This window comes from Oryzias latipes, chromosome 14 (assembly GCF_053564925.1).
Source record: "Oryzias latipes strain Hd-rR chromosome 14, Olatipes_Hd-rR_3.1".
Lineage (NCBI taxonomy): Eukaryota > Metazoa > Chordata > Actinopteri > Beloniformes > Adrianichthyidae > Oryzias > Oryzias latipes.
In genome coordinates, this window is record NC_136250.1 from 13,937,977 (window position 1) to 13,947,639 (window position 9,663).

General features: G+C 36.0%; 1 protein-coding gene across 2 annotated transcripts; it reads right to left on the reverse strand.

The window, feature by feature from the left end:
* Positions 1 to 375: 375 nt before the first annotated feature.
* Positions 376 to 8,386, reverse strand: zpld1a (zona pellucida-like domain containing 1a). Of its 2 annotated transcripts, none has more exons than XM_004076451.5 (11): positions 8,068 to 8,386; positions 7,650 to 7,763; positions 7,331 to 7,551; positions 6,854 to 7,035; positions 6,222 to 6,294; positions 5,672 to 5,769; positions 5,512 to 5,592; positions 5,245 to 5,416; positions 4,497 to 4,599; positions 3,312 to 3,341; positions 376 to 1,916 (listed from the first exon to the last, which is right to left on the reverse strand). In XM_004076451.5, the coding sequence occupies exons 2-11, from the start codon at positions 7,753 to 7,755 to the stop codon at positions 1,741 to 1,743; spliced, it is 1,242 nt and encodes a 413-aa protein (XP_004076499.1). In that variant the 5' UTR covers positions 7,756 to 7,763; positions 8,068 to 8,386; the 3' UTR covers positions 376 to 1,740. The 2 variants fall into 2 exon arrangements, with proteins under 2 accessions (XP_004076499.1, XP_011481843.1); XM_011483541.4 differs by having other exon boundaries at positions 6,854 to 6,984; positions 8,068 to 8,280.
* Between the last annotated feature and the right edge of the window lie 1,277 nt (positions 8,387 to 9,663).

A 9,663-nucleotide genomic window follows, 5' to 3' on the forward strand; every position in this document is an offset into this window, starting at 1 on the left:
AAAGAGCATCTTAAGCCAAAATATGAAGGAGCTCCATCAGGTAAGAACAGCTTGATGTTATTAAAAAGAAAATCACAAACCTGAGAAACACAAACATGTGAAGTAAGACCAGCACGTTTCATGGCTGCATTCTAACATGGGATTGGAGAGACGTTGGCAAACAAATGATAAACATGTAAGACAATGAGCAAAACAACAGAGGAACTGTTTTGTGAAATAATCACTTTATTTCAATTAAAAAAAAATGATTGTACTTGTCTTGGATTGTCATGGATGTGTTTGTGGACTATCCCTGTGTTTAGGACTTGACGTCTTTTTAATAAAAATAATTAAAGAGCCTATTCTCACAAAAAATGCAGATTTGTCAGAGCCATGTTTTAAATATGATTTTTTAATATTTACAATTATCAGTTGAAACAACTAAACTATTAACTGTACAGGGCACAATTTTCTTTACATTTCCTGGCTTTGTGTCAGGAAACTATATATAGAGAAACCCTAAACTATTTTTCTTGAGGCTATTGCATGAAAACAACACGTAGAATGTCTTCAGTCAGAGCGTTTTCAGTGAAGGCCTTCATTGCCTTGATCCCTTTTGACAATTGTTGGCAGATTAGCTTGTTCAACTTTAAAGCCACTTTAGGGATTAATCATGTTATTATAAAACAAAATGTATTTTAGTCACCATTTGTGTTCACTTTACGGTATGGAACTGGCCAAAAAAACCAACATTGTTAAGACTCACCAAGATTTGTTTTCAGCTCAAACTAGTATTGTGGAGTTTGCCCACTAGATGGAGCCACTGTAACCTGTTACTGACCAATCAAACTGTGATGTTAGTAACTTTTACTCACTCATTTAGATTTTATGTTTGTAATTTTTCCTGACTAGCTTGTAAACTTACAGTTCAAAGTTTTTGTTACTTATACACACAAAATTAGTAAATTTCCTTTTGGATGAGGAGTAAGTTTTAATTGTTTGTGAAAGTGCAACTTTGCATCGTGTACACAGTCTGTACATTTCATGTATTTTACTGTTTAATAAAAAAGTGTACTATTACTAGGGGTACATGTACAGAAAAACTACTACTATTACCACAGTGTAAAAAAACATCAATGAATGAGCACACATTTATAACTTTAACCCTATTTGATTATGCAAACAACCTTTTGTCTAACATATATTAATATTAGAAGGACTTATTCCAAAAATGTAATATTTTTTAATGTAAAACAACATCAACACCTGAGCCTTTTTAATAACTCACTTCATCAAAGATTTTATTTTGAACTTTAACTGGGTTTTTGAGTCCTAATGTGTCATTACACCCAAAGAGTGCAGTCTTAGACTAATCTATGTTTTGGACATAAATGAATGATTAAGTAAACCAGTATAATAGTATTTAATGACCTTTCTATGACTCCCACTGTTTTATGGCTCCTAACAGGTATTGTAACCTCCTACGAAAAGCTGCATAGCAGAAGTAATTTCTTAAATGTTTCTGCTATGTGGTTTAACGTTTCTTCATCACGCAACTGTTTGAAACACATAGTGTAAGACAACATATAAAAAGTCCCGCTGTACCTCTACACTAAGCCACATTTTAGAGTTTTCTAAACAGACACCTGTATCCACCAGTACAGTGACTACTCTCACACATGGGTAAAGTCTGTGCTGTTCTTTGCTCCATGCTCAGCCTCATCAGATGAGCAGGGCCCAATGGGGCTCAGATTCAGGCCTTTAGTTAAAAGTCGGGTTGCGGACTCCAGCACCACTGATGACCGGAGTGTTCTTGCCTTTGAGGAGGGTGAGGGATAAGATGAGGAAGCAAGCGCTTAGGATGCCCAGAATGATTACTCCTGAGATGAGCAAGCTTGTCACAGTGTTTATCTGGAACACTGGAGCTTTAAGGTTTGCTACAGCAGCAGAAACACAGAGATAAAAGTCAAACAGTGAAGCCAACTCGTGTAGACATTTGCAATTTATGACAAAATGTAGAAATCATATTTAAAAACAATACAATAAAATGTACAGTAGATAAAAGCATCCAACCGTTTTATGTCTTGTGTCAAGTAGAGCACAATCAACAAAGCAGTGATCTTTATGTAAAAATCCTGTATCTTCATCTTTTAACAAGTATCATAGCAATAAAGACTTATGAGAGTTTATCAACAACTCAGTCATACAGGATTTTATGCACAAGAACCAATTGGTCCTAGTCAGCTAATTAATTTCTGCAGTATAAATACTAGGTGTGTATCTTTGGTCTGTATGTAGGCTATAGGAAGGGAAGATCTATCTCAAGTGACTTTCTCGTTAAACTTACGGGACTGCAGTGAGTCCTTTGACTTTCAGCAACATCTTATGTGTCTGTATTGTCACCTGGAAAAGTGTGGATGTGTAGCAGATCAAACAGGAATGCTTTAAAAAGGGTAAAGTAGTGTTTTTACACACTTCTAGCTCGTTGCAAAACTGCAATGAACATTTGCAGTCTCACAACACAAAAATAAACTTCCCTCCCAAATGCCAAATTCGTGTATCTTTGGAAATATATTTGATCAAAATAAGAACTGTGATGCTTTTTTTTAATTAAGTAAAAAATAATCAGTGTCCTGCAGGAATTAATAAATTCATTTTGACAATAAAATAAATCAGAACTTATTTAGAATTAATAAAATAATCATCTTACAGTCTGTGGCACTTCTAAAGTTAAAAATTGAACTGTTATAAGAAGTGGTTGATTTTGCAAAGATGACTGTTTTTCTGCATCACTAGTTCTACATGTTTTTAACCACAATCACAAAATAAATCGTCAAATATTTAGTCTAGATTTGTTTTACTTTTGTTGCTCCGATGTTGCAAATGATTAAAAGTCAAATATTTGAAAGATTAAAAATGGATTTTTATTTTATTTTATTTTGGTTGTTTGGCAGCTGGTCTTCTACAACTGTACAACCGAGCTTAATAATCCCACCTTCACCTCACAAACCTCAAACTGCACTGAAAATACCAGATACAAATCTTTTCATTCCTTTCCCTGGCATAAATCTAAAATATTTCTTTTTGTGTTCTAAATTACAATTAAAAGAGTGAATTTTATTTATTTTATTTTATCACACATTCTACAGAGCTTTCATTTCTACTTACAGCTCAAGTCATATTTGTAATAAAAAATGGTTACCTGAGAAAGCATTTATTGTACATTAAAGAATGTTAAGTAAAATATGAATTATTAAAAAAAGATTTTTATGGTCCAAATCAAATTCAGTTTTTTTGATTTTTCTCAAAAAGGAAAGTGAGTGAAAACTTACCCAGGTGAGAGTTGTTGGTTGGTGTTTCTTCTGTGAAAACAAAAAGTTTTTATTGGTGAAAATAATGTTTGATATTTCCCTGGTTTTGATTTTACACTTTTACAAAATTAAATATAATGAGCACACCAATCCACTTTTTCTTAATACATTTAATTTAAAATAACAGGATTTGGTAGATTTTAAAACTGTCCAAATTATGTATAAAGCATCAATAAATACTCTGCCAAATAACATTCAATCTATGTTTCAAACCAGAGATGCTGTTAATAAATATAAATAAAACATATTCTATAAACCTAAAGTTAGGACAACCCTAAAATCGATGTGTATCTTGTGTATCTCAGTAAAGGGTGTCACACTCTGGAACAATTTATTTGTTGATATGAAGAAGTACCAAGATCTAATGTAACAATGAAGAGTATGTGTATTCTTCTGGACTGTTGAATGGGGGGGATAAATAAATAATAAATGGGGGAAGTGAGGAGGGAAAGGGAAAAAGGAAAAAAAAGAAGAAACATGTTTATATGTGTTCACACATGTTGTTGGTTGGTTTTGTTCTTGCTGAGGCATCTTGTTTCCTTCTTCCTTTTTTATAGGGGGTGTGGTCGGAGACATGTCTGTCTGTCTTCGTCATGTGTTTCTCGTATGTTAGCGTTATGATGTCAAATTGTTTAATCTTGTTGTTTTGTTGTTACAAGTGTTGTTGAGTCGGGGATTGGATTTTTATAAGCATAAGCTTCTTCCATTCCCCTTTCAAATCCTATTTTCAAAGTCATGTGTAGACTTATTTTTTCATCTAATGTAAATTTTCATTTGATTTGAAATACATCTCGTACTACTACTACACTTGTTAATATTACATCAATAAATCTCTAGGTTTAGTTTCACTTTCCAAATGGCTGCTTGTCATTCGTCTTTAGCTTTAATGGACATCATCACGGGAAGATGATTTTTAGAGCCAGAAAGTTCGTTTTAAATCAGATGAATAGCCTACTTTACTCTGAAGCACCTTTTATTTTGGCGGGCAAGTTTTTTATTTTTTCATTTTTAAGTTAATCAGAAAGCAAAGGAATAGAATTGAAGCAGCCCGTTACCTCGGCTAGTTTCAACAATGTACTTCTCCATGTTAATTATCTTTACTCATTTACCCACAAACACAGAAAAATAGTTTTTTATTAACTTTACCACTCCGTGTGATGATAGGTCCTGCTGTCAGAACAGCATTCCCAGATGAAGGGGTTGACTCTTTTCCATCAGCAGCATCCCTCTTTTTCCTGCTGCCACAGATCTATATCACATAGAACAAGGGTTTTAGAGTAAATTCTCTTTATTGTCATACTCACTCATGCTGAAGGATGATCTTTCATCAGTGCTGCTGTTCCTCTAAATTGTCAACTTGTCCTTTTAGTTCCTGTTCAAACCAACACAGATCAGTACATCCCGACCGGTTGTATTAATCAAACTTTTAAAGGAGGGGTAAGGCTGTGAGGGGCTGTGAGCTAACAGGAGCGCACACAAACAGAGCACTCATTTATGGGTGAGGGGAATGGGGCGAGGTTGCCCTGCTCTAACAGTCCCGCCCACAACTAGAGGCAAATTTCTAAGAAACTACTGCTGTTCTACAGAAACTCTGTCTTGGAAAACAATTAAAGTTTTTTTTTTTTTTTGACTGAAATGTGCATTATCATAATTAAAATACCTCTGGGAACACTTTTAAAATACTTCAAAAGATGATTGGAATGGGTCTTTAAACAAAAAGGGTATCCATTCAAGAGTTTAACAAGTACTTTTGTACTGTCATTAAATATTAACTTTTGCTTTTGATTATTGTAATCAAACCAAAACTGATCTTTTTTTTTAAAGCTTTGGGCAAATGTTTTATCTTTCTGTTGAGGTGGGTTTGACTTGTGTGAATGCAGAAGTCTGGTCTCACTGGAATGAGCATCGGACAGTCATCTGCCCGACACAGCTTGGTAACACAGTGCAGGAAGACGGTGGACATCCTTTGGTTCTTGTGCTTTATAAAACGAAATACTTCGAAGGCAAACCGGCCCATTTGACTTTTCCCATTCTCAAAGACTGTGGTCTGGGGGTCTTTTTCACAGCTGACTCAGAAAAGAAAAAAAAAACAAGAAAATTCAGATTATAAAGAACAAAACCACTGACATGGAAGAAAATCAAGATGTTTCCATTTTTTTACCTAAAAAAGAGGTCATAGCGGAGCTCATCGTTGGGGTTTCCAGAAGGTGTTGTGTAGCAGTAATCCATTAGAACGTTCCATCTATTATACGTCACAAATTATAAAAATGTTTTCCTTCCATTTGTTCAGCTGGTTTGGGTCAGAATAAGTAGTTGGGTACCTCCTGTCCAAATTAGTGGCTTTCACAGCTGCAAACACCCTTGTCTTCAGGGTCAGCCCTGCCATTGGGATGGACAGCTGCTGGACATACGATGAGTCCTGAACAGAAATGGAAAGCACTTTCAAACAAAGTTCTTATTTTAAATGTGAGCTTTCAGAATAATTGTCAGGGTTTTTATTTATTTTTTTGACTGAATTGGTTTACAGTCAAGGGCTGAGGTGCAAAAAGAACCAACAAAAAACACTGCATTTAGTAAAAATTGAGATCAGATTTGACAATTTGAAATCAAAGAAATGTCATAAATAGGTCACACCATCCATCATTTATTTGCACAGATCACGTTTCCAGAGCTCCTTTTACTTGTGGTCTGCTCGCATAAGTTCCAAATAAATTGAAAGGGAATTAAATATAATTTTCTCTCATTAAAGGATTACAGACAGTTCGGTTTGGTTCTTGACTGCATGAGAATATTGTGTTCTCTGCAGAAAGCGGGTCATTCTCATGTCAGTCACAGTAGCTCAGTCAGAGATGTGACCTGGAGTGAACTTACGTTGTAAAGCAGCAGGTTCAGCGTGCTGATGAAAGTACCGTTGCTTTCCTTTACTGAGATTGCAGCTGCCGACCTTCAGTTAAAAATAAAAAAATAGTAAAAAGTATTTAATTATGGAAAAATATAGTCAAAACCAACAAGGAGGTTTGAGCATAGATTGGAAATTTTACAATTTAAGTTCAATTTCTGATTTTAATAAAAGTTCTTTTATATAAAAAAAAGGTTTTTTATGTATGCCAAGCAGATATAAAATATATATCTTTCAGATTACCAAAATAAAAAAATAGGCCAGTGGGAAATTTGAATGAACAATCCTTTTTCAGATGTTTGTAAGACTTTTTTTGAATGTTTATGTTGGATTAATCTGACTACAACACATTTTATCTTGTAAGACATGTATACTTAATTTTTATTAGCTGTACATACTACTATATATATATATATATATATATATATATATATATATATATATATATATATATATATATATATATATATATATATATATATATATATATATATATAAACTATTCTCAGTGTTAAGAGTTAAGCATTTAAAACAGTTTGCCCTTTTTGATTCTTGGTTTGAAGGATCGTGTTTTCGGAGTCGAGACCATGTCAATGCAGCTTACGAGGCGAGCTGCGTGTTGTTGACCAGGTATTCCAGAGGGTAACTGCAGCTAAACTTGTACAGCAAACTTGGCAGGTAGCTGATTATATTCGGAGGGTCGGGTGTGTCGATAAATCCAGATATGTTTCCAATCTGCACAAGAGACAGGTTCCCGTAAGCGTTGGGTCCTTGAGCAGTGGACACCTGCAGAGAGCAGCATCACTGGGATTACTCTGGATCACTGACAGGCTTCAAGGATTTAACTGAAATAAAACATGAATTTGCTTTTATTAATGTTTTTTTGTAATCATCTGGAAAATTTTCAATTTTTGAAGTTTAGTTTTGTTTTACTAAAAACAAAAATAAAAACAGAACCCCATCCTTTTTTATATTTTTTTTGTTTTTGGATTCATTGGAGGAGAACAATTTAACCTTAAAGGTCAAAACATTATAACATTTTGGGTAAAATGACATTTCCTCGTCTGTTCTTCCATCTTACCACCAGAGAGTTTCCACAGGACTCCAGCGTTGCCAGACTGATGCTAAAAATCACCACAGAGGGAAAGGTGTTGTTGTTAATAAATCCTCGACAGTGCGCGTCTCCATGGCGACCATTGAGGGCCAGGTCAGAATCCGTGTAGCCAGAGAAGAGAACCGGGCAGAAGTTGACTTTGAGGGTGATGGTCTGCACCCCGCAGTACACGCTGATGTCCCTCTCCGCTGAAGGACAAAAACAAGAAAAGCTGTAAATAATCGTGTCCGCTCAGTCGTTCTGAGGCAGAAGGTGGATTTGCTCTGAGATGTTTGGAGTTCCTCACCGGGGAATCGGCTGTGAAAGTTGGCATCACAGTTGTATCCGTTAAACTGAGCTCCAGCAAAAAGACTCTTGCTAAACATTAAAAGAATAAAAAATATATTTTCCATTTCAGCACCTGGAGGGAAAAAAGAATGGAAAGAAAAAGTCTTTAAACTCCACGCATCAAACCTGGCAATTTTTAGAGTACTTTTTAATTTTTTTTTTTACTTTTTAATAAGACAACGTTATATTTATCCCTTAGGATTTCAGTGAAAAGATAATTATGACCTTAGAGGAGCCCTGCATTTGTTGCCAATAAAAACCTCTTATCCCCAAATTGTTGTCAATCATAGATGCAGATAGAAAACAGCAAAATTGCACCAACTTTTTAGCGGAGGGTGTTGTTGCATACAGACTGTGGTTCTGTTAAGAGATCTCACCCTGGTTCCTGGAAGCCAGCGAGTCAGCGGTTCTCCATAAGCTTGGGACAGACGATGGAAAGACCTGCACAGCATCCCTACCTGACAACTGGAAACAGGAGCTTGTGGCAGAGGGGAAAAAGGGACCCTACACATAAGAGATTCATTATTTGAACATGCCAACAAAAAACGGCTGTCCAGGGCAAACATGGGAAAGTCCATCAAATCTGAATGTGTTATACAAATCCTTTCACGTCCATAGAAATATGAGCAGGTTTTGAAGTTTCCCACTCATATCCTTTTGGCCCAATCTGGCTCTGTCACTGCTCACAAATGGTTTGACGCCGCATGAGGTCCTGTGGCTGTGGGAGGGTGGGGGGTGGATTATCTTTCCTGCTGACTGAGCTGTTCCTTTCTGCCCGGGCCAGAGAAAAAGGCACAGGCCAATGCACAGGCCCTTGGCCTCTGGAATCCACACTTTCCTCGCTTTGTGTGTCACAGTTTTCAGTCAGCACAGCAGCAGGCAGTCTGCTCTCTGGGGCTGCGAGCTGCTGCCCACCTCCTACTTGATCCCCTTAACTTTGAATTTTGGTCACATAACTCCGTCCAGGTAAAGACAACACATGAAACAAAAGCAAAGCTCACGGTGGATGTGGGGATTAACCACTTTTTGCTGCTCCATTGTCCATATGGAAAGCAGTAAATAACAGAGGGATGTGAATGTGAAATGTGAGCTGAAGGGATTTTTTTTGGAGAAAACTTTTTATTTGTATAACAATTTGAAAACAGAAGGATTTGGAAGTGTTTTGATTTCATCATCGTTCTAACCTAAACTAACTTCAGTCTGTTTTTGCTGATAAACTGTCACAAGTATAAAGCTAAAAATCTGTTATCAAAATCACTGCTAAATTGTAATTTGATTTTTGATTTTTTTTTTGTTTTTTGTACCAAAATGCCAAATCCTATACAAAAAAGCAATTAAATTCAAGAAACATTTATTTTGTATTTATGGAAAACATTCCTACCCTCCTTTAATATTTCTTTGAAGCTACAGACACACCAGGCATGTGACACATGTTCAAAAACATGCTAAATGTGGGTTCTTGAACACAGGTTTAGTCTTTGGTAATTTTACTTGCACTTGACACTGGAGGTGATTCTTTTTCTTTTTCTACCATATACTAGCACATGTCCATCTCCTACAGCTGGAAAAGAATTGGTGCAAAATATCGTAGTGGTGCAGATCTCGTGAATCTTGCTCCAGCTTTTTCTTTCACAGCTCTGTTGTGAAACATGAAAGGCTTGGTGTCATAGAGTACCGCAAACCACAATTATTAATTTCTTCTCGATGATCAATTTTCCAATGATTGTCATTTGTGTGACTAAAAAGGGATGACATCCATCCCTGATTTGTCAGAGTTTGACCTGGTTTAACTTCCGTTCCATGGCCATGTGCTTGGAAATATTTGGTAAGTGGTGTATACTTGTGTAGCACTTTTTTACCTTCCTCAAAGACCCAGAGTGCTTTACAGTCACCATTCACCTGTCACCAAGTCCCATTCACCCATACACAATCACATTCACACACTGATGTGAATGGGACAGAAGTGGCAGTTT

What these genes read in the sequence shown, in the direction of transcription:
- zpld1a (XM_004076451.5), bottom strand. Translation starts at nt 7,755, where the DNA reads ATGGAAAATATATTTTTTATTCTTTTAATGTTTAGCAAGAGTCTTTTT. An exon ending in ACTGTCCGATGCTCATTCCA is followed by an intron (nt 4,600 to 5,244) that starts GTGAGACCAGAC and finishes TATGTGATATAG; the next exon opens with ATCTGTGGCAGCAGGAAAAA. An exon ending in AACCAACAACTCTCACCTGG is followed by an intron (nt 1,917 to 3,311) that starts GTAAGTTTTCAC and finishes CTGCTGCTGTAG; the next exon opens with CAAACCTTAAAGCTCCAGTG.